Here is a 25118-nt window from a genome sequence, read left to right as displayed (position 1 = left end):
CACTCTTAATACGGAAGTTGTTTCTGAACGGTAATGTGAAATATGTAGAATTTATGGTGAGCGAGAGACGACGTCAGCAAGCAGTGTTATTTATTTGTTCGAACTGGCGTCCATCCACGATCTCTTAAGGTTCAGATTTTTGGGGTTCGACTTAATATCATATGAGAAGCAGATAAAAGTATCGCAGTTCAAAGACAAAAGAGCACCGATACAAATTTATCCTTGTTAGTGCAGCTGCTCATCTGGTAAGCCTACTAAAGACCAAATGCATTACGCTCAATTTCCGAAAGAGAATCAACACCGCCTTCTATAAAGTCGCTTTTTTACGAGCTTTCGATGGTATTTTAAAGAGCTGTTATACACCGATATTTCTTATTTTGGTTTATCTGTGAGACGTATGCTCTGTTAACAAATCACGTCGAGTAATACGTAGCGTCAGGAACTTCTGCAAGCTTTTTGTGACTAATTAGGGTGGCAAACAAAGTTTCAGTGACAAGCGTCAAGACAAGATATAGGAGAGCAACCAGAAGATCATCACAAAAATTGACAAAGCCCCAAGCAGGAAAAAAGCAACAAAATTTATTGGCCTTGACGGCATTGCAGGGCTTAAGTTAAGGCGGATCATATGTGAGGGCCCTTTTTCCTTTCCCATTTACGAAATGTGGTTGTTATACTGATATTCGGTAAAAACAGTTCTTGAAATAATATATCCTATACCCCTCCTTAGCACCAATCTTTCCCAGCGGGTCAGGGGGTCAGAATATACCCGCGGTAGGTATGCCTGTCGTAAGAGGCAACTAAAATACCAGATTCAAGGGGCTGTGTAGCGCAACCCTTCAGGTTGCCAGCGCAATACATAGCTTCTCCAAACCCAATTGTCAACCTCACCTATCCGCGGCGAATCCTGTTTCACTAACAGACGAGGCTCTGGCGACCCCAAGATCCTCATGGAACTTGGGGGTGGGGAGGGAGAGAATGGCCTGAAGGTTTAATGTGGCCACATAAATCGTTCCCGAGATGATCGGGCTAGCACCTTAATTGTGCTATGGTACCGGAGCGTACCGGATCTGTATCCGGCAAAGGACCATCACACCGATAACACTCCCCAAAGCCTTCGGGGAGCAACCTTATCGCTACAACAACAACAACAACCAATCTTTCTTTAACAACATGAGTGAAAGCGGTACATAGAAACTTATAGAGACGAAGTTATGCTGCAGTGTCATCTGCGTTTTGTGACAGTGAAGATGTTGTACGGAGGACATGCTTACTTCAACTATCGAATCGCTGCAGCGGTTTCTTTCACTACCTGGAATGTACAAGAAGTGTTTTGTGCTGTCCACCAGACCAAAAACTTCATACCACACACAGCGTTGCTGAATGTCTCACGACAGCATAGCAAGTCCAAATTCAATGCGCAGTGATTATAGGGCCGTTTCTATGTACGCTGGTGGGGTAATCCATTCTCAGTTGCTGAATTACATATCAAGGACGACTTAACTGAGTCTACCAAATATACGAATGTTAATAGCCTAGCCTTTGTTCTTGAAATAGCCCATATCAAGTCGCTCAAAGTCTATCCATTTTCACTTTTATTTCAGCATTCATACTTGAGCACATTTCACAAAATTTAACCCATTCAACTGGCATCCAATCAACATAGTTTCTTTATGTCTCAACATTTACTCCAAATTTTCCAATATTTTTTTACAGATTTCCCACCATGTCATCACGGCCAATTCCGTTGTACAAATGCCTTATGCATACCATCCAATTTCTATTGTGATGGCTATCATGATTGTGCAGACGAAAGTGATGAAGCCAATTGTACAGCAATCGCATGTCCTGATAATAAGTTCCTTTGTCCGCGCGGTGGGCCAAATGGCACACCCAAGTGCATATTGAAATCTCAACTATGTGATGGAAATCGTGATTGTGAAGATGGCAGCGACGAAGAGACCGCCTGTTGTAAGTATGCCCGAAAATAAAAAAAATGCTAAGTTTAACTTTTTTTCATGCGTTCTCCGATACATACTCATTTTGTTCTTTGTTTTATTTCTCCATTAATTTCTTCCCACAGCTACTGGTTCTTGCCCTGCGCTCAGTTGTGAATATCGTTGCGGTCCATCTCTAACGGGTGGCGCTTGCTATTGTCCGAGTGGTCAAGCCGTTGCGGCGGATAATCGCACTTGCGTGGATTTGGACGAATGCGCCGAATGGGGTCATTGTGATCAGCTGTGCACAAATACCGAAGGTTCCTTCTCCTGCCAATGCGCGCAAGGTTACAGCTTAATCAACAACTCAAAATGTATTGCACCCGATGCTAATAATCTGCAATTGATATTTGCGCATGACCGCGCTGTTGTGCGCATGTCGGCGCATGGTAGCGATCCACGCGTGCTGGTCAATACGACCGCAGCATCGGGTGTCGCTTATCATTATCAGCGTAATACTTTATATGTGTCCGATGTTAAAACGCGCAAGGTGCAGTCAATACCACTGGATGTGTTTAATGGTGCTATTTCGCCGCTGGACTTAACACTGCCCGGTACATGGGCGCCCGTTGCGCTCGCAGTTGATTGGGTGGGTGACAAAATTTATGTAGCAGATTTGATTGGACAGAAAATTGATGTTTTTGAACTGAGCGGTAATTGGCATGCTGTTGTCTTGGGTTCAAATCTTACCAGTCCTGCAGATTTAGCATTAGATCCGACATCGGGTTTGATGTTTGTCGCTGATGGCGGTCAAGTTTTGCGCGCGCATATGGATGGTACGCATGCGCGCTCAATTGTTTCCGAGGCAGCGTACAAGGCTTCTGGTGTTACGGTTGATATAATCGCGAAGCGCGTTTATTGGTGCGACTCATTGTTGGATTACATTGAAACGGTGAACTATGAAGGTAACCATCGTATAATGGTGCTACGTGGTCAACAAGTGCCGAGTCCATCAAGATTGGCGCTCTTTGAAAATCGCATATTCTGGACTGACGCTACAAAGCAAGGTATAATGTCGGTGGACAAATACGCGGGACCCACTTCAATACAAGTCACATACAAAGCAAAAGATATACGTGAACCCAAAGGCATTGTTGCTGTGCATGCGCTAAGTCAGCCGCGCGTATCCAATCCATGTGGTAATAATAACGGTGGCTGTAATCATATGTGTATTGTGACGGCTGTGAAAGGTGCGCCGACTGGTTTGGGTTATCGTTGCGCCTGTCATACAGGCTATCAGCTACAGACTGATTTGAAGAATTGTAAAATAGTGCGTGAGTTCCTGATGTATTCGCAACAGCGCTTCATTAAAGGTAAAGTGCTTGAACCTGTGATTGAAGGTTTTAGCGATGCTATATTACCGGTCGTATCGAGACGCGCGCGCTTCGTTGGTTTAGACTTTGATTCGCGTGATGCTTTCATCTACTACTCGGATGTACTGCAAGATGTCATCTATCGTGTGCATCGCAATGGTACGGGACGCGAAATTGTACTAGCATCGCAAAACGAAGGCGTCGAAGGTTTGGCTGTGGATTGGGCTTCAAAGAATCTGTACTACATTGATTCACGCAAAGGTACTCTAAACGTTTTATCCACACGCAACGTCACTTATCGCCGTACACTGCTGAAGAATCTTAAACGTCCGCGCGCAATTGTTGTACATCCCAACAGAGGCTACATCTTTTTCTCCGAATGGGATCGTCCCGCAAATATTACGCGCGCTAATACAGATGGCACAAATTTGTTAGTTTTCAAAAATGTCACACTCGGCTGGCCTAATGGTCTCTCAATCGATTTTAAAGAAGACCGCGTTTATTGGTGTGATGCTCTCCTCGATCACGTACAACATTCCAACCTCGATGGCAGTGATATTAGAACTGTTAACTCGCGCTTGGTACGTCATCCATTCTCGATTGTAATACACAATGATTGGATGTATATAACCGATTGGCGCCTAGATGCTATTATACGTTTGCATAAACTTACAGGCGAACAAGAGGAAATGATGGTACGCGAACCACAAACAAATCGTCTGTATGGTGTGAAAGTTTACAGCAATGATGTACAAGCCATAGCCGATATGCACCCATGTCATGTGAACAATGGTGGGTGTGAGAAGATGTGCTTCGCTATACCGCGTAATGATTCTGTGCTACCAACTTTGGAAACGCGCTGCTCCTGTCCCTATGGCGAGCGTTTGGCAGAGGATCAACGTTCGTGTATGGCCGATCCTAATGCTGAACCGCCAGTACAACCGTGTCCGAACTCTTGGGACTTTACCTGCAATAATCAGCGTTGTATACCCAAATCGTGGGTATGTGATGGAGACGACGATTGTCTGGACAACAGTGATGAGGAACAAAATTGTACAAGTAAGTTTTATATATTTACGTATGCACTTACAGGTAATGTAAGGTAAGGTTCCTACACTAGGCTCGATATAATACCTAAATAGACTGAAACTATTTGGATTAAATGATAGTTTCATATCGTACCCCAAATGACTTCGGATGGAATTTGTGCTGGCCTCGAACTAGTCTTCAGCTAATACCAAGCTAATAGCGACATATTCCCGAACACTACTACCCCACGAGCTATACGGAGGTGCGATGTGCTCCTTTGTGTTCTCGTCGGGAACTCCATCCTAGTAGCATATGTCCGCAAGAACTAAATGCATCCGTAAACTATTCATTCGGCACAGGGGTGTCGTTTTCTTATGATCTGTTCTGAGTTCAAACCTTCCAGGGAATAAGGCTCAGCTAATTTGGAATAGCGTCCATTTTCACACTTTCAACTTCTGTCGCATGTTTCAAAGACCACGAATAATATTGTGGATTTATGATAAATTTTCCTCTTCGGTTCAGAGGCGTGGTACTAAACTGAGAGCTTTGGTTCTAATACACCTCCCAATCTAGCTTATTAGTGCATTTGTATCCCGTATTGCGGATTTTCTTCATAATTTGATGCGGGCTTGTCTCCGGGAGAAGCAGAACTAATTGCAGGAAAGGTCTTTGGAATTGAATAACAAGTCCTTAGGAGTTCCAAAATTTTTTAACTTGGGTTGTTGCATTAAACCGTTTATGTTCCCGATGCCGGATCTTGATTGTCTCTGCGACAGGCACTTACCGAATAATTTAGGGTATTACGCCCTACAAAAAAGGCCAAATAGTACAGAATACGTTGTCCTGGGGAACTCTTATACTCGACGTTGGACATATGTTAGGGTATGATGGTCGCAAAAGTGCTGTATGTGCACTCTAAGAAGGCATTCCGCTGAGTCTTATTGAGCTTGGCATAGATAAGACGAAGTGTGGCCATAAAGTTAGACGTCATAGTATCGATAGCCAGTTGATGCAGTAGATTTGATGATGACAGTGGAGATATCTTGTTAACTGTTAAATTCACTCAAACTACTCGTGCGGCGTCGGCGGTAAAAGCATTGACTGTCGAATGGGATAACCGCTCGACTAGCCTCTACAGTATGATCAAAAAGCAGATTTGACAGTCATTAACCTTGACGTTCGTCGATGTCATCAAGAATCATTCAGTTTTCATTTCTGAGTAGCTATATAGATGGTGGGCCGACCGTACTTTTATCTACCGCGGAGTAGTAAGCATCGTACTGCCGGGTTTCCTCCTGAGGAGACTACGTAAAAATAACGCCTAGGCGGTTTCAGCATACTCCTCGGTCAAATGCATACGATTAAGTTAATTAAGTTGATTAAATGGCTTTATGGTGGTGGTGACTAAGCCAACACATCATTGATTTGTACAGCAGATTTAAAAATGATCTCAGTCTGAGGCGAACTACGGTGCGAATGCCAGTGCTGCTCCTTTGTGTGCATTTATTTATTATAACGCAGATACTTTCATACAAATAAGCATAAACCATTTCGCTCTCAATCATATAACTACCGGTTTACCTAACCAGTAGCTCTCAGAAATAACGATCCGAAAAGAGTTAACTATTTTATGAAGGTTTGCGAAGTTTTGTGAGAAAAATTAGTGGTGTAAAGCATATGAATAGCAATGCTCAGTTACTGCCAAAAATAGTCCCAAACGATAAATGTATGACTTCAAAACCACAGCCGATATATATATCCAAAATTCACTTCAAAGATTCATGTAAGTTTAAAAATTCCTCGGATTTGGAGGTTTTTCGGACTTCTTTTTACGACTTTTCCTATTTTTGGACCTGTGTAGATTATCTAACATAAAACCGTTTCCAACCGAGCCAAGTTATATAGAATAACATCGTTCTTGACGAAGTTGCGGCTAAATCGTTGTTACAAGATATGGTCTGTCTAAGTTTTGGGTTAAGACTTGCTCTTAAGTACAAGGCTTAGAAAGTAACTAAAGAAGTTTGAATTCTAACATAATGTAAACACAATAGTAAAATTTATTTCTTTACACATTTTCCCCCCACAGAACCAACATGCGGTTCCAATGAATTCCAATGTAAGTCTGGCCGGTGTATACCGCTCAACTTCCGTTGTGATCAGGAAAATGACTGTGGTGACAACTCGGACGAGTTCGAATGCGGCAATGTAACTTGCGGCGTCGCACAGTTTGCCTGTGAAAATGGACGTTGCATACCGAACATGTGGAAGTGTGATAGCGAAAACGATTGCGGCGATGGCTCTGATGAAGGTGACTTCTGTGCTGAAAAAACCTGCGCTTACTTCCAATTTACCTGTCCACGTACTGGACATTGCATACCGCAGAGTTGGGTTTGTGACGGCGATGATGACTGTTTCGATAAGCAAGATGAAAAAGACTGTCCGCCGATTACATGTTTAGCAAATCAGTTCAAGTGCGCTGATCTACGGCAATGCGTCGAAGAATCTTATAAATGTGATGGCATACCCGATTGTAATGATGGCAGCGATGAATTGGATTGTCCATCGATGGGACCGAATCAATGTAATTTGGAAAAACATTTCCGTTGTAAATCATCAGGTTTCTGCATACCAATTGCTTGGCATTGTGATGGTTCAAACGATTGTTCCGATCAATCGGATGAAGAGGATTGTGGACAAATAACATGCGCACAGAATTTCTTCAAATGCAACAATTCCAATTGCGTTTTCAAAGCTTACATATGTGATGGTAAAGATGACTGTGGTGATGGGTCGGATGAGAGTACGCTACATGCTTGTGTGCCACCACCATTCAAGTGTCCCTATGGCCAATGGCAATGCCCGGGTGTTAGTGAACGTTGTGTTAATATGACTGCGGTGTGTGATGGTACGCCTGACTGTCCTAATGGTGCAGATGAAGGTGAAGGTTGTGATTTAGCAGAGTGTACGCATCAAAGTGGCCAGTGCTCGAACGGTTGTCAGAATACACCTTTGGGTGCCACTTGTGTATGTCCACCGGGCTCAGAGATTGGCGAAGATGTTTATACGTGTGATGATATGAATGAATGCGATCCGCCTGGACTCTGCTCGCAACAATGTACCAATACAAAAGGTTCCTATTTTTGCTCTTGCATGGATGGCTATCTTCTGGAACCGAATAAACATTCGTGCAAAGCTGTCAATCACTCTGCGGCATTCTTAATCATATCAAATCGTCATTCAATATTAGTTGCTGATCTTAAGGAACAAGGTTTGGAACGCGTACCAATTATTGTGGAAAATGTAGTCGCCACTGCATCTAACATGCATACCGGCACCATATTTTGGAGTGACATGAAATTGAAGAAAATCTCACGTTTAGATCGTGGTCAGGAGCCACAAGAAATTATTAATACAGGTTTGGATTTGGTTGAAGGCTTGGCATATGATTGGGTTGCACGCAATCTTTATTGGCTCGATAGCAAGCTGAACACAATCGAGGTGTCCGCGGAGAATGGCTCTAATAGGTTAGTTTTAGTGCGCGAAAATATCACACAACCACGCGGTATGTGTCTCGATCCCAGTCCCGAAGCGCGTTTTATTTTCTGGACAGATTGGGGTGAGAATCCACGTATCGAACGCATTGGCATGGATGGCACAATGCGTGATACTATTATAAGCACGAAAATATACTGGCCTAATGGGCTAACATTGGATATAACAACAAAGCGCGTATATTTTGCAGACTCTAAGTTAGACTTCATAGACTTCTGCTACTACAATGGCACTGGACGCCAACAAGTCTTAGCGAACAGCCACTACCTGCTACATCCACATTCGCTTTCGCTCTTCGAGGATACGCTATACTGGACAGATCGTCAACTAAATCGTGTGCTTTCAGCAAATAAGTTCCGTGGTAAAAATCAAACTGTCGTCTCACATCTCATCAGTCAACCGCTTTCCATACATGTGCATCATCCATCGCTGCAACCGCTGCACTTCAATCCGTGCATAAATTCCAACTGTCAACATCTGTGTTTGCTTAGTCCAAGCGCCAAGGAAGGCTACTCATGCAAATGTAAGCCAGGTTATCGTTTGATGAGCGAAGGACGTTGCTTGGAAGAGGAAAATCCCTTCTTGGTAGTTGTTAAAGGTACGCAAATTGTCGATATACCGCTAAACGGCGGTGATGCGCGGGCTGGTTCGCTTGCACCCGTCATCGGCATTGAAAGCAGCACTGGCTTGGACTTTGATCGTAAGGGTGAAACGCTGTACTGGGTGCAAGGGCGTGAGGACGATGATGAAAATTGCACAATATTTTCCACGCCTTACGGCGGCGGCAACAAAACACAGTTCCTTGGTCTCGACACAGGCATCGTGGGCTCACCATACACCATTGCCTTCGATTGGTTGGGTCGTAATCTTTATATGGGCAATCGCATTGCCAGCAATATTGAAGCGGTGCGTGTGGACGGTAAAATCAAATATCGTACAATCATAATCGCTAACGACGGCAATCGCACATCGGTCGCTAAACCGAAACAAATGGTGCTTGATCCCAATGATGGTAAACTTTTCTGGATTGATGAAGGCGGCTTTGGTGTGCCTGTTAAGATTGGACGCGTGAATATGAATGGCAATAATCCTATAGTTCTCAAAGCAGAGATTGATCATCCTGAGAGCATAGCGCTTGATATTGAGAAGAAAGTCATCTATTATAGCACGCAATATCCGGCTTCGATTTGCGTAATGGATTATCATGGCGAAGATCATCGTATGTTGCTTTCCGAAGAAAATGCGATATCGCGTCCACGCAGTTTAGGCGTACTCGATTCCAGACTTTATTATCTCGATCCGGTTTATGAAAAAATTGTGCGCATTGACTTGCCACGCGGTGATAATCCAAAAGTTATAGTAGACAACGAACCGGATCTCAAGAGCATGATCATCTTCAAAAAACGTCCAATGATGCAACATCCTTGTCAAATGAATAATGGCGGCTGCGAACATCTGTGCATACCCGATGAAGTCTCGTCACGTACCTGCGCTTGTGGTGTAGGCTTCCGTAAAGATAACGATATTAATTGCGTGGCTTACAAGACATTTGCTGTCGTTTCTCAGCTAGATGTGACGCGTGGTTATAGCTTAACTGATAGCTCTGAAGCTATGGTGCCCATAAGCGGTCCCGGTCATCATATCTTGCATGTAGATGTGCTTTTCCGTGAACAGTGGATCTATTGGGCTGAATACAATCGTGGCACATGGAATGGCATATTTAGAAGGCGTCCCGACGGCACCGAACTGCAGCATATCATTAAGGATGGTATTGGCAGCAATGGTATACGTGGACTTACCATCGATTGGGTCGCTGGCAATATGTATTTCACAAATATTTATCCACATGAAAATTATGTAGAGGTTTGTTGGTTAGATGGCAGCAATCGTAAAGTGCTTGTCAAGACAACAACCGATGCGCCACGTGAGTTGGCAGTAAATCCGATTAAGCGGCTGCTATACTGGATCGATTATGGTCAACATCCGCGCATAGGCAAAGCGTACTTGGATGGCTCGAAATGGACCCCAATGGTGACGTCCGGCATATCAAATCCCCGTGATTTAACTGTGGACATGTTAACACACGACGTTTATTGGGTGGATTCGAAGTTGGATACCATACAAAAGATTTCCTACTTAGGTGGTAATCGTAAAATCATACGTCGTAATTTGGCTAATCCTATGGGTATTGCAATCTATTTGAGTGATGTTTATTGGGTGGATCGTAATTTAATGACTGTTTTTAAAGCATCGAAGTTGTCGGGTAACGAAACTGCGCCGGTGCGCGTGCGCACAAACCTACAAAAACTACGCGACATTGCAATTTATAATACCAACAATCAACCGCAGGATGATAGCAATCCTTGCGCGCGTCTTGGTAATGGCGGCTGTGATCAACTTTGCTTTAGTTTCCCACCAGACCAAACGAATCCTTCGCGTCTAAACTATCGTTGCGATTGTGCAACCGGCAAGCTGGCGGCGGACAAGCGCAAGTGTGAAGTGGTCAATGAGTATCTGGTGTTTGCCACACGCACTGAAATACGCGCCGTCAATTTGGATCCACAATCCACGCAAGTGCCCTTCACGCCAATGACTAATCTCACCAATGTGGTAGGGCTTGATTTCGATTTCGCAGGCAATCATATGTTATTCACACAAATACGTCCTTGGGCCAAGATTGCATATACCAAAGCGGACAACCCGAATAGTAATGATGTTAATGTGGTGCTCAGCAAAGGCATAAATCCCGAAGGTATCGCTTACGACTGGACACAAAAGAAGATTTACTGGACAGATAGCTCGAATAATTCGATTTATGCGATGAACTTGGATGGCAGCGATTTGGTGATGATTGCGCGCGTTGAGCGACCACGCGCAATTGTACTGGATCCATGCAATGGCACGCTTTATTTCACGGATTGGGGACGTTTTGGTACATCGGGTAAAATATTCCGCACTACAATGGCAGGTTCGTTGAAGCGCGCCATTGTCGATAAGGAGCTTTCGCAGCCCAGTGGCTTGGCAATCGATTATGATGAGCGTAAACTCTATTGGACCGATGCGGTTCGTGAGAAGATAGAGCGCGCTGATTTGGATGGTAAGAATCGTGAGCTGCTAGTGGATGCCACAATATACCCATTTGCTATAACCATCTTCCGCAACTATATTTATTGGACCGACTTGCAACTGCGCGGTGTTTATCGCGCAGAAAAACACACAGGCGCAAATGTTGTGGAGATGGTGAAGCGTTTGGAGGACTCACCGCGCGACATACGCGTTTACAGTGCTGATAGACAAAAATGTTCAGTAAATCCTTGCCTGATTAAAAATGGTGGTTGCGCGCAAAGTTGTCATCCTGCGCCGAACGGCAAAGCGGAATGTAAATGTGATGACAACTCTAAAGTAGTTAATGAGGGACGCATGTGCGCGCCACGTAACAACACTTGTGAATCAAGCAAGTTCTATTGTCAAAACGGCAAGTGCATTTCGCGTATGTGGTCTTGCGATGGTGATGATGATTGCGGTGATAACTCCGATGAAGAGCCAAACTACTGCGCTTTCCATTCGTGCTCGCCTACGGAGTTTCGTTGCAATAATGGTCGTTGCATCTTCAAGTCATGGAAATGTGATCATGAGAATGATTGCAAAGATGGTTCGGATGAGATCCATTGTACATATCCACCTTGCGTTGATGGTGAATTTACATGCGGTAATGGACGTTGTATACCACAAGCGCAAGTTTGTAATGGCGTCAACGATTGCAAAGACAATACAACATCGGATGAGACGCACGAACGTTGTCCACAGAATACCACCTGCCCGCCAAATCATCTCAAGTGCGAAAAAACGAATATCTGTGTGGAACCCTATTGGCTGTGCGATGGCGATAATGATTGTGGTGATAACTCGGATGAGGATCCATTACATTGTGGACAGCGCACATGCCCGACAAATAGCTTCCGTTGTCCGAATCATCGTTGTATACCTGCGACTTGGTATTGTGATGGTGATGACGATTGCGGTGATGGTGCGGATGAACCACCAGAGTATTGCAAATCGGAGGGACGTACTTGCTTTGGTGATCTCTTTACATGTGACAATGGCAACTGCATACCGCGTATATACATATGCGATGGTGATAATGATTGTTTGGACAATAGCGATGAAGATAGCAGGCATCAGTGCAGTAAGTTCAAGGATGCGCTATGTAAATGATGGAGGCTTAAATTTATATATCTATACTTATTCTAGATGACCGTAAATGTGATGAGGAAACCGAGTTTACATGTCTGGAAAATAAGGCTTGGGGACGTGCGCAGTGCATACCAAAGAAATGGATATGCGATGGTGATCCAGATTGTGTGGATGGCGCTGACGAAAATACAACACTGCATAATTGCGCTACGCAACAGCCTTGCGGCGAAGACATGTTCACTTGCGATAATGGACGTTGCATTAATAAGGTAAGTACTAAATCGGTTACGATACCGTCTAATACCTTTGCATAACCTTTGCACTACTTTATACAGGGTTGGACTTGCGATCATGACAACGACTGTGGTGATGGCTCTGATGAGGGTAAATTCTGTAGCTCTAAGTATAAGAGCTGCTCAGATCAGGAATTCACATGTCAAAACTTCAAATGCATACGCAATCAATATCGTTGTGATGGCGAGGATGATTGTGGTGATCATTCCGATGAAGTCGGCTGCAAGAAGGATAATACAACATGTCCAAATGGTCAATTTACTTGTACGAATGGTCAATGTATAGATTATCAATTGGTATGTAATAAAGTGCCAGACTGTACCGACGAATCAGATGAACCGGCGCATTGTAATGTGGACGAATGTGCCAAGGTGGAGATTCACCAGTGTGGACATAAATGTGTGGATACGTTGACGAGTTACTACTGCGATTGCAATCAAGGATATAAGTAAGTCCTCATGCGTTTATAGTTTATATAGCTTAAGTGTCAAGTTAGAATGATAGGGTTATCTTCCTAAGGTCATTGTTTTGCTGGAATGTTTATATGCAGCAGTTAGGTTGCCAATTATGTTGTAGAATTAATATCCAATAATTTAGGGGAAAAATCACATAAATTGGTTAGGAGTCCGGAGAACTACATTCATTTGAATAAGAGCTGCCAAAGTGAGAACATGAAAATTACAAAAAAGAACAAAACAGAGCTGTCATCAAATACCTATGCTTGTAATAAATGTTTACCAAGAGCTCCAAGCAAACCGAGAGATTTGTTTTGTACCAATGGAAGTTATAAAATACTATCACCTTGATCTCCAGACTAAACAACAAACAGAGCTGACGAACCGACGCCGAAGACTCTCAAAGTACTCAGCGCAGCAGGGGAGGTTATGGCGTCAGTATTTCAGGGGTTGTGTAGCGCAATATATAGCTTCTCCAACCCAATTGTCAACCTCACCTTCGAGCAGCGAATCCCGTTTCACTAACAGACAAGGCTCTGGTGACCGCAAGCTCAACATTGAACTTGGGGGGTGGGGAGGGAGGGATGGCCTGAAGGTTTAATGGGGCCATATAAATCGTTCCCGAGATGGTCGGGCTAGCACCTTAATGGTGCTGTGTTACCGGAGCGTACCGGATCTGTATCCGGCAAAGGACTATCACATCGATAACACTCCCCAAAACCTTCGGGGAGTAACCTTATCGCTACAGCAACAACAACAACAGGTTTTGGCGTCTGTTTTTTTGAAAAGCTAAAGTAATTATTTTGTTGGTACAATTTGAAGCTATTCCTTATGCTTCTTTCTCTTGAAGCGATAAAGACGCTCCTCGAAGGTTTTGGGGAGTGTTTTCGATGTTGGTGATCTATTTTCGGTACCTTCAGTTATCAAGCACCATTACGATACTAGCCCGATCATCTCGGTAGCGATTCAATATGACCACGTTGAACGTCCTATGTCATCACCACCGCTACCACCTAGTTCTAATCGGAACTTGGGGTCGCCAGAGCATTTCCTGCTAAATGGGTGTATGATACATTCATATTTGTAACAGTATTCGAGTAGGACCTGTGGAAAATTGGGTTGCGGCAGGTGTGAAGATTCAAAGGTTTGTATTGCGATTATCAACCCAACGAATCCCCATTACGGGCTTCAATTACGTCAAACAAATTAAAAACTGTGACGCGTAGTGCTGTTCCACCGAAACAAAGCACCTGAATATATTGTGCTGGCTGATATTCAAGAAGCGGGCGTTGAACCGTTCGAACACACCGCTGTCCGCTCTGAATGCCTGTCACAAAGTAGCTAAATACATTCCTACAGGAATTTAGTCGGATCTTGAAAGCGGCCACCATGGTATGATGGTAGCGTGCTCCGCCTACCACACCGTATGCCCTGGGTTCACACCCCAGGCAAAGCAACATCAAAATTTTAGAAATAAGGTTTTTCAATTAGAAGAAAATTTTTCTAAGCGGGGTCGCCCCTCGGCAGTGTTTGGCAAGCGCTCCGGGTGTATTTCTGCCATGAAAGGCTCTCAGTGAAAACTTGTCTGCATCGCAGATGCCGTTCGGAGTCGGTATAAAACATGTAGGTCCCGTCCGGCCAATTTGTAAGGAAAATCCAGAGGAGCACGACGCAAATTGGAAGAGAAGCTCGGCCTTAGATCTCTTCGGAGGTTATCGCGTCTTACATTTATTTATTTTTTTTTTTTGAAAGCATCAGGCATTCTGGTTGGTTTTCTGATCAAATTTCCGGCCATTATTATTAACAGCCAGCATCTCAAAATCGTCGTACTCACGTCCTTTGGCCTCCCTTCCCGTGTTACGACAACTCAACATAGATCTGAAGACACTTTCCTCCTTTTTCATGTGAAATAAAATTATCCTCGTCGCAGTTATTCCAAGCATCAGGCGAGTGTCGAGTGAGTGAGAAATATGCTCTGCCTCTCAGATTGCTTGCAAGAAGCACATAGTTGAGTGGAAAATAAATCAACTCTCTAATGCCAGAGCAACTTATGAAGGCCCTTTGTCAAAGTCAGCGTGTTTTTCGGACCCTCAAACGAAAGATCATCATCGTAATAAGCCATTTAGGATTGATTTCAAGTTCCTTTTTATAACACAGGCTTCCAAAGTACTCGTAAAATCGTATTGCAAGCTCTGTCCTTTCGATTAATCCAAAAGGCTCATCATAGTAAAAAATTTATAATAACAATTTTCTCTTAACTCTTTCCAGACTCATGCCCGACGGCAAGGCGTGCGCTGATATCGACGAATGTCTTGAACTACCAGGTGCATGCTCCCAGCATTGTTCCAACACACCCGGCGGTTATTATTGCAAATGTGACGAACGTTATTATGAACGCCAAACTGATGAACATACCTGTAAACGGAAGGATGATACTAAACCTTGGCTGATCTTTACTAACAAATATTATGTACGCAATATGTCGCTAGATGGCAGTCATTACAATCTTATGCATCAAGATTTGATGAATGTAGTTGCATTAGACTTCGATATACAAGAGCAACACATGTACTTCTGTGACGTTACAGCAAAAACGATATTCCGCTCCAAGTATGGCACGGAGGAAGAAAAACCAGAACGTGAAGCAATCATACGCCATGATTCACACGGTTTAGAGGGCATTGCTGTCGATTGGGTGGGACGCAAGCTTTATTGGCTTGATAGACACTCGAAAAATTTGGATGTTTCTGAATTGGATGGTACAAAACGTAAAACGTTACGAAGCGGTATTGTAGATCCACGTGCACTAGTCGTACATCCGGGCATTGGTTATTTGTATTTTACATCATGGCATCTGCAAGCTTACATTGCCAAAATGGGTATGGATGGCTCGAATTTCTCGCGCGTACTCACTTGGGATGATGATATTGCTTGGCCAAATGCTTTGACTATCGATTACTTTACCGATCGTATTTATTGGGCTGATGCACATTTGGATTATATAGCTTACACAGATTTGGAAGGTCGTCATCGTCACGTAGTGTTATCGGGTGTCAAAGTGCCACACATATTCGCAATCTCTCTGTTCGATGATTATTTGTATTGGACCGATTGGAATTTGAAAGGTATAATGCGCGCCAATAAATTCACTGGTCAAAATTATACCGCGCTGCGCAATACAACACATCGTCCATATGATATACACATCAATCATCCGTTGAGACAATTGCCATATACGAATCCTTGTGGCAAAGATAATGGTGGTTGTTCGCATTTGTGTCTGATTGCGCCACCCCCAGAAACAACTTACTTCAATATCGAAGGTTACATCGAAGAAGGTGCGCCGAGTTACAAATGTGCTTGTCCTAATCAGTTCTATTTGGCGCGCGACAGTAAGACTTGCATTGCCAATTGTACAGCTGGTCAACATCGTTGTGGCGGAAGTGATGAGAAATGTATACCTTGGTTCTGGAAATGTGATGGTGAGAAGGATTGTAAGGATGGTTCTGATGAGCCGGCGACTTGTCCGTCACGTCATTGCCGCGCTGGCACATTCCAGTGTAAGAATACAAATTGTACACCATCAGCGACTATCTGTGATGGCACTGACGATTGTGGTGATGGTAGCGATGAACAAAATTGTGATCTCCCATGCCCTGAGTCGGACTTCAAATGTAAGTCAAGTGGGCGTTGTATACTCGACAGTTGGCGTTGTGATGGCGATGCAGATTGTAAGGACGGAAGTGATGAGGATCCAGCTGTATGTCGTAAGTAGAAATTTAACTATTAGTTGCATGAAACATATTTTAAGTTTTTTGTTTTTCATGTAGACAAACGAGCTTGCGATCCCGAGACAGAGTTTAGCTGTAAGAATGGCCGCTGCATACCGAAATTGTGGATGTGCGATTTCGATAACGACTGTGGCGATGATTCTGATGAACCAGCCTATATGTGCCGTCAACGTAATTGCACTACTGGCTGGCAACGCTGTCCTGGTCAATCAAATTACCGTTGCATACCCAAATGGCTTTTCTGCGATGGCAAAGATGATTGCCGTGACAATAGCGATGAGGCACCTGAGAATTGTCCGAAGTGCTCTTCAGAAACTGACTTCAAGTGCGCCAACAATCGATGCATACCTAAGTAAGTTAATTGCGAGTTAGACTGTCGAAGTCCCCATACGAAATAGCACAATTGCAAAGTCCTGGCAGACACTGGCGAAATAGTTTTAGCCCATTCAATGTGATTTGTTGGTTTTAAATTTGTACCAATAACAGTTGTCTACAATTCCTGATCATACGGCTACGAATTTCTTATTTAATACTTCTTTTCTCCGTTCCTCTAGGCAATGGCTGTGCGACTTTTCCGACGATTGCGGCGATGGCAGCGACGAAAATGACGCCATTTGCAAGGGCAAATATCGTGAATGCTCAGAATCGGAATTCCATTGCGGCAACGGCAAGTGCATTTCATCGCGTTGGCAATGCGATCACGAAGATGATTGTGGTGATAATTCGGATGAGATGAACTGCGAGGGTTACCAATGCAAGAACGGCACATTCCAATGTATGTCCGGTCACTGCATTGCTGCGTACTTCCGTTGTGATGGCGATCGCGATTGTCGTGATATGTCGGATGAAATCGATTGCCCGCCACGCTTCCCTGGTGGACGTTATTGCCCCGAGTCACGTTTTCAATGTAATAACAACTTGTGCGTTTCACCATCGGATCTGTGTGATGGCACTGATGACTGTGGTGATGGTTCCGACGAGGATGCCAAGGTGTGTACAGATTTCAATTGTGACACTTTACGCCGCTTCCAGTGTGCCAATCATCGTTGTGTAGCGCGTTATCAAATATGTGACGGTGTGGACAATTGTGGTGATGGCTCCGATGAAAATAATATGACACTCTGCACTAACAAGCAGAAGCCTTGTGACCTCTACACTCAATATCAATGCGCCAATAAGAATTGTGTCGAACGCGCGCAAGTTTGTGATTACTCTGATGATTGCGGTGATGCTTCTGACGAGCTTGGCTGCCATCATACGAATAGTTGTTCGGAGTTAACACGCGGTGGCTGTGAACATCATTGTCATAATCTTACCGAAGGTGGCTACATTTGCGCTTGTTATCCGGGTTACATTATTTCGGCAGAGAATAAAAAACGTTGTTTGGATGTGGATGAGTGTGTGACGCGTCAACATACCTGCTCGCATATGTGTCATAATCTCAATGGCACATACTCTTGCTCGTGTCGTGAAGGCTTCCGTTTGGTGGATAGTCAATCGGGCGTATGTAGAGTGGATAAAGGTGATATTGTGTTAGTATTTGCTAATGGACCCGAAATTCGCGCTTTGGACTTACGCAAACGTGAAGAGTTCGATGTGATAACTGCCGAGAAACGTATTGAAGCTTTGGATTATGATGCGCAACAACAAATCGTCTTTTGGGCCGACAGTTACGATAAGACAATAAAACGTTCCTACATGGTGAACGCTTTGGATGGTCAAGCGAAGATTGGTTTTGCACAAGATTTGAATATGAAAGGTGGTTCTAAGCCGACAGCAGTTGCTATAGATTGGTTGGCATCAAATCTTTATTGGACGGAAGTGGATCGCACAGGCTCGAAACCACGTGGACGTGTGATGGTTGCCAAAACAGATGGACGCTACAGACGTTCAATTGTTAATGCGGGACTCGAAGTACCTACATCTATTGTAGTAAATCCACAATTAGGACGTGCCTTTTGGGCTGATGCTGGTTCTGCGCCGAAAATTGAAGTATCATGGATGGACGGTTCGAAACGTCGTCCACTCATAACTGATCAAATACGTCATCCGACTGGTCTAACAATCGACTACTCACAAGATCACATCATCTACTGGGTGGATGCAAAATTAAACACAATTGAATCGATGCGTCCCGATGGCTCGCGTCGTAAAGTAATAGTTAAAGGCGATCAACTACGTCACCCTATCTCATTGGATATCTTCGAATCGACTATGTATTGGGTAACACGTGATTCGGGTGAAGTTATACACCAAGATAAATTTGGACGTGGCGTGCAGGTTATTATTCATCGCAATCTTGTTAATCCGTCCGGCCTTAAGATCTACCATGAACAACGCTATAATACATCGTTACGTAATCCATGCTACGAATCCAGTTGCTCGCATTTATGCCTACTTGTACCTGGAGGTCATCGTTGCGCATGTCCAGATAACTCTGGTCCGCTACCATCGCACCGCAGCACTGCCGAAGTGATATGCGATGCTGCTGCAGAGCGTCCACGTCCGGCGCCGCGTATTTGTCCATGCCAAAATGGTGGTCTTTGCCACGAAGATGAACGCGGTGATTTGTATTGTGAATGCCCGCCAGAGTTCAAGGGCGACCACTGCGATCGCAGCGTAGCGGGGGCGTTCGGCCATGGCGGTGCTAATGTGACGGCTGTGGTGGTGCCAATAATGGTTATATTGCTGGTTTTGCTGACGGCAGGCGGTGCGTGGTATGTCATACGCAAGAAGCCATTGTAAGTATTTTGTTTAACAGTTTTTGGCTGTAAATTAAATTTATTTTTATTCTATCTTCCCTTAGCGGTAAATTGGCTCGCTTGCCAACGTTATCATCATCGCAAAGCGTTACTTTCCGTCACGGCACAAATGTGGAGTTTAACACCCCAGGCTTTCCAAGTGGCACTGGCGCAGCCAACGATATAGCACCCATTGAGGGTTATAATCTTCAGACCGTGACTACGGCAAAGACGCGCGATTTTTCAAATCCTATGTACGATGCGGTACAGTCGGGCACCAACACCGACCCAAGCCTGAGCAATGGAACAGGTAAATACAATAACTTTAGTTTCTTTACTAACAAACTCACCTTAGCCAGGAATAAGCGAAACGACAGAGAGAGTATATCTTCCATTACATCCACAACAAGCAACATGAAATATAAAATTTGACGTTCGAGACAATAATTATCTCCAGTGGCAAGTTTCACTACAGTAGTTCACCACACTTAAATCAAGTTCGGTTCCTTCATTTAACGCTCCCTATTCCTGTTACTATTTATCTCTCTCTCTCTCTGTCTATTTGTCGTCCTTCTCGCTCCACCCTTCGTGTTTCCATTTTTCCCCATACATCTTTCTGAAAATTACCGATCTCAATAATGTCCATTATGAAAGTATCTCTGAAAATAATCTCTAACCAGTCCCGAAATAGTCCCAAAAATATGACGTAACAGTGCCAAGTGAATCCGCAGAAAATCTTGAAATTATTTATAGATGGTCCCAAATATCCCCGAAATAAGTATGGAAAATAATCTCGAACCAGTCCCGAAAAAGTCCCAAAAATATGATGGAACAGTCCCAAGTGAATCCGCAGATAATCTTGAAATTATTCGTAATGTACGATATGATCTATAGAAAGTACCAAAATTAGTCATGAAAGGATGCTGAAATAGTATATACACCCGAAATAACGACTGGTATTTTTATATTTAAGGACCCCTCATAGTCCCGAAATATACTCCATTAGCGCCACTTACTTTTCCAAAGTTGCCTAGAACTCGGTCTATACTATAACCAATATCTTCTTTTTCTGGGTCACTATGAACAGCAATATTGAAGTGTATGAATTTGCAGAAGAGATGGCAGGATCAAACGGGCCTTATGGCCTTGTTTGCATAGGTTGATTGGTTGGTTGCTGTGGCGCACGGATACCAAAGATCCGAGCCCAAGTCGCGCACGTAGCGCTATTTTGATGCACATTTCTCCCGAAACCAATTGTTGCTAATTTAGTATGGCTAGTCGGTACTCCGTTCGAACCAATTGGAGCGGACGATGAACATGCTGATATCATTTACAGAGCATTTAGCTACTTGCTTAAGTTCCGACTACCAATAGTTAGAAACCTAGTGTGCGCTAGAGCTGGGCATTCACACAAGTAGTGCGCGACTCTTTCTTTACAGTCTTCCTCGCCGCAGCTCCTGCAAATTCTGTTAAAAGGGATCCCCATTCTCTTAGCAATCAGCCTATGTGGCCCGTTATTGTTTGCACAGGACATGAGCCAACTTTCTTCTCAAGTCAAGTGAGAGTATTTGGGTCATTACGCTATTGCACCGAAGTCCGATGATGGCATATACCAACGAACTCCCTGTGTAGTAGCTGATAGAATGAGTAGAAAGAGGAGTCGATTCATCACTTTCTTCGCCGATATGCAGTACTGCAAACAAGACGACTCGGATTTCAGGGCGCACGGTTTTTCGACAATCTAGTCGAAGTTCTAATTAAGTTCATCAGACGAAGCAAGTAGTTCTTTTAGGACTACCTGGTAGTGCACAGGTTGGACGAATTTGCCGCTCCCTGCACGTACTTAGAGCATTCACTGTAAACAAAAATTTCTCCGAATGGAAGTGTGAATAGTTCCTAGGCACTCCCTCTTAAACTAACCTAACCTAAAGTACAAAATATTACTTATCTATGTAGGTCAAATGGGGTCTGAGTTATACAGACTTGAAAAGGAGAGCGGGTGTCAAGGGCCGCTATTGTGCGCTAAATTTCATTCAAATATGTTTAACCATTCAGACTTGACAGATACACAATGACGATATTAAAAATAATTAAAAACCAACAGTTCCCAGATGACGCGGAACTGCCACTGCCATATGCAAATATCCTAACTTTCTCACTTATAATAGTTGTAAATAAGATAAAATAATAAAACTTTTACTATATATGTATGTAGGTATTTATGAAGTGCCACATGATCCGTCCAAAACGAAACCGATTGGTCCATTCACTGAACCCGTTTCGGCCATACTTGCGCCCAGCAGCATAACGCATAAATCGTCGCCGCAACTACAATTGCGTACCAGAGAATTAGATCCATCAGCGGATACAGGCAAGGATACACAATACCTTGTTGAAGAGGATAAGTCTGAATGCTGATATAAAATTATATAGAACGAAATTCATCACAATAAACAACATCACCAGCTAGACCACAATTACAAAATTAATAAACGGAAAAACAAATACAATTACAACAACAATAATATAAAAACACATATAACAAGTACATATTCAAATTATTTTATACAAACTCAAGTAACGACAAAAATTTTAAGAAAAGGACAAAAAGATATATTTACGACGCTTTAGAAAAGAAAAAACGAAACATAATCATAAATAGTAAAAAAAACAAAAACAACTTGTAAATTTAAATACATATTTGGTGTAAATTTCAAACATAAACAAATATAAACAAAAAAGATAACTAAAAATCTTTAGAAAATATGTAATTAGTTTAAAAAACAAAAATCAACACAAAAGAAAACATATTTTAATATAGAGAATATACAGTGCTGCGAATAAATATAAACTCAAAAATACTTTTTCATATATTTTTTTATTAAGAAAATTAAATTAAATTAAACTTTCATACATGTGTGCTTCCTAGATACAGCGACATATTAAACATAATTTATTAAATACATTTAAATATTTTTCGTTTAAACTAAATAGAATCCGCTTATTCGTCCAAAAACTTGAGAGTAATTATAAACTCACTATCTTATTTTTCCCTAATATTTTGTAGACCGACCATGGTTATTGAGTACATCCACTAATCGGCGTGGGACACTTTGAACAAACTTATTTAGAATACCACCAGGAATCTCCCTCCACGAGCTTATGATTCTGTCTTTGAGTTCAGACACTGTCTCAATAGAAGGTCTTTCTGGATCGTAAACCTTTCTTGACAGTATTCCCCACAAGTTTTCTATGGGGTTTAAATCTGGGCTTAAAGCTGGCCATGCTAAAACCGGGACAAGGAATTCCTCAAGCCACTTCTTTGTTGTTTTTGCTGCGTGAATGGGTGCGTTATCTTGCTGGAAAATGAACTTTTCGTCTTCTGATAACGTTATGAAAGGAAGGAGGTATTCAAATAATGTCTGTTGGTATGATAGCGCATTCATCCTGCCAGAAACAAATGCAATTTCGGGCTTAAGTTCGCTTTTAAAAGCTGCCTAGACCATGACAGATCCTCCTCCCTGTGCACGTCTAGACATTATTCGAACGTCGTTGCGTAAAGCATGCCAGTAGTAGCGATATTCATCTGGACCATCCAACTTGAACTTTTTTTATCACTGAATATAACGTGTGATCAGATTGTTCCATTTTGTATGTGCTCTTCCGCAAATTGAAGCTTTGCCTCAATGTGCCTTTGTTTTAAAGCCGGTTTTGAAATGCATTTTCTGTATTTTAGATTTTTTGAAGACGCTGCCCATTTTCTCAGGGTACTAGGATGACAGTTTAGGTTCAGTCGACTTAAAACTTTGGATGACGATGCTCCAGTGACCGACATTTTGCCCGTCTTGTGGTGGAAGAAATTTTTTTAGAACGGCCTGAGCGTTTTTTCTTGGCATAGTTTTCACGACCAAGCTTCAACAAATTTTTAACAACACCTTGTGACCTATTTATTTCGAAAGCGATTTGTCGTTGTGTTTTTCCGCATTTTCGTAAGTCTAATATTCTTTGAATTTCCATTTCTCCCAACTGTTTTCCACGTGGCATGGCGTCCTTCGATAAACCAAACAAGGAAAGCGTTCTAATAAGAGCACTGCACGACTAAGACTGGCCCTTAATTCTAAAAGAGAAATGGCAATGACCACCATTCAGTGAAAGATCCTACTAAAAGAAAATTTACATTTACAGAGTTCAATTACGTATAGAGTTTATAATTATTCTCAGCAGAAATGCGTTCTCACTCCTCATTTTTGTTAAAATAACGGACAACTTCTACTGGGTAAAGGCATCCAGTGAGGTCATTTTACCCAATAACGGAAATACTATTTATACACAGCAGCTTGCAAAAAAATGTTAATATCTCTACATAGCAAAAGTAAATAATATATTTGAGTTTATATTTATTCGCCGCACTGTAAATGAGAAAAAAAAATTAAAACATTTTCTAAATTTTTGAACACCGATTAGAAGAACAAATAACAAGAACAACAACAAAAAACAGTTATTAGATATTTACTAAATGTGCTGCTTTTAGAAATTTACAAATGTAAGCAAGAAAGCAAATGACGAAAACAAAGAGAAAAAAATTTTATAAAAAAAATAACAATAAATGTAAAGTAAGAACACCGTTAGCTAAACATATCCTTTTTGTGCAAATGCGAAACGCCAAAACCGCTATAAATTTAAGAATACATATTTATGTTTGTATGTATATTTAACTATTTGCAATAACAATGTGAAAATTTAATTGAAACTACTAAAACACAAGTAAAATGCGGTAACTACTGATGCAATTATTAAGTTTTAAGTTAAATTATATACATATTATTATATACATATATAGAAATTCAATAAAGAAACAGAAAATATTGAAACTTAAAAAAATAATTTAGGTCACTTGTTTACTTGTCAAATTGAAGCAGAACACTTAATGCATATGAACACATTCCACTTACAACAATAACAACACTAGTACATACATGTACATTTCATTGAAAGGATTGTTTTCATTTCAACATACTGTGCATACATTAGGGTGTGTCATATTTTGCCGTGTTTTTTTTTTTTTCTTTATTATACCTAAGGATGTAGCTCCAAACTAGGGCTCTTGTTTACAACCAATTATTAGGCTAACCAACTAGTATATTAGACGAGTAGTAAATTTTGCATTGCATGAAAACCGACTAGCTGGCATTCGAATTGAACATAACATGCCATCTACTTACTGCCATTATTCGCATATTGATTCCATTTTTTTTTTTTATTGAAAAATATTAGTTTCCGCAAACGTAGCTATGTATGAAATTTCTTTTCTAGTACCGAAGATGCCAAAGAAGCAAAGTGCAAAATATGGGAACCGCAGATGGCTTACAATGACGTCGCAACGTCTGCACGATTCGCAGAACTCATTTCAAATTTACAAAAACAAATACCATTCGAATAATCGAATCCGTTACTAGTCGAATGAGAACAATTCGCGGATTGGTGGTAATCGACTATTTAATGAAACAACTTTTGCTAATCGACTAATTGATTATTCGAATAGTCGATTATCAAAAGCGCTACTCAAAATTTAAAGTTTTTTTATTTTGAATTTTTTTTAGTCAAAATTTTCATTTAAATTAAAAGAGATACATCGTTTATATTTTAAAATATAAATTCGTTTTTTATGGTATAAATAAATAAATGTAATGCGAAGTCATCTTACCACAACTTAACAAGCAGCCGATCCAATTTGCTATTATTACTTTCACCACTG

The 25118-nt window shown here is 42.1% G+C and overlaps 1 protein-coding gene across 3 annotated transcripts in view; it reads left to right on the top strand.

Moving 5' to 3' along the window:
* The window catches only part of mgl (megalin), an 822751-nt gene extending 798504 nt beyond the window's left edge, over positions 1-24247 (top strand). For all 3 annotated transcript variants that reach the window (XM_067784870.1, XM_067784871.1, XM_067784872.1), the window contains exons 6-15: positions 1714-1968; positions 2081-4366; positions 6423-12074; positions 12140-12351; positions 12418-12824; positions 15100-16598; positions 16662-16974; positions 17177-19363; positions 19429-19673; positions 21579-24247. In XM_067784870.1, coding sequence (XP_067640971.1) covers positions 1714-1968; positions 2081-4366; positions 6423-12074; positions 12140-12351; positions 12418-12824; positions 15100-16598; positions 16662-16974; positions 17177-19363; positions 19429-19673; positions 21579-21781 — 13259 coding nt within the window. In that variant the 3' untranslated portion in view covers positions 21782-24247. The remainder of the gene's footprint in view (positions 1-1713; positions 1969-2080; positions 4367-6422; positions 12075-12139; positions 12352-12417; positions 12825-15099; positions 16599-16661; positions 16975-17176; positions 19364-19428; positions 19674-21578) is intronic.
* Positions 24248-25118: the final 871 nt, after the last annotated feature.

This window comes from Eurosta solidaginis, chromosome 4, assembly GCF_040869045.1.
Source record: "Eurosta solidaginis isolate ZX-2024a chromosome 4, ASM4086904v1, whole genome shotgun sequence".
NCBI classification, from domain to species: domain Eukaryota; kingdom Metazoa; phylum Arthropoda; class Insecta; order Diptera; family Tephritidae; genus Eurosta; species Eurosta solidaginis.
The sequence above is the reverse complement of the archived record's forward strand: the minus strand, read 5'-3'. Positions and strand labels throughout refer to the sequence as shown.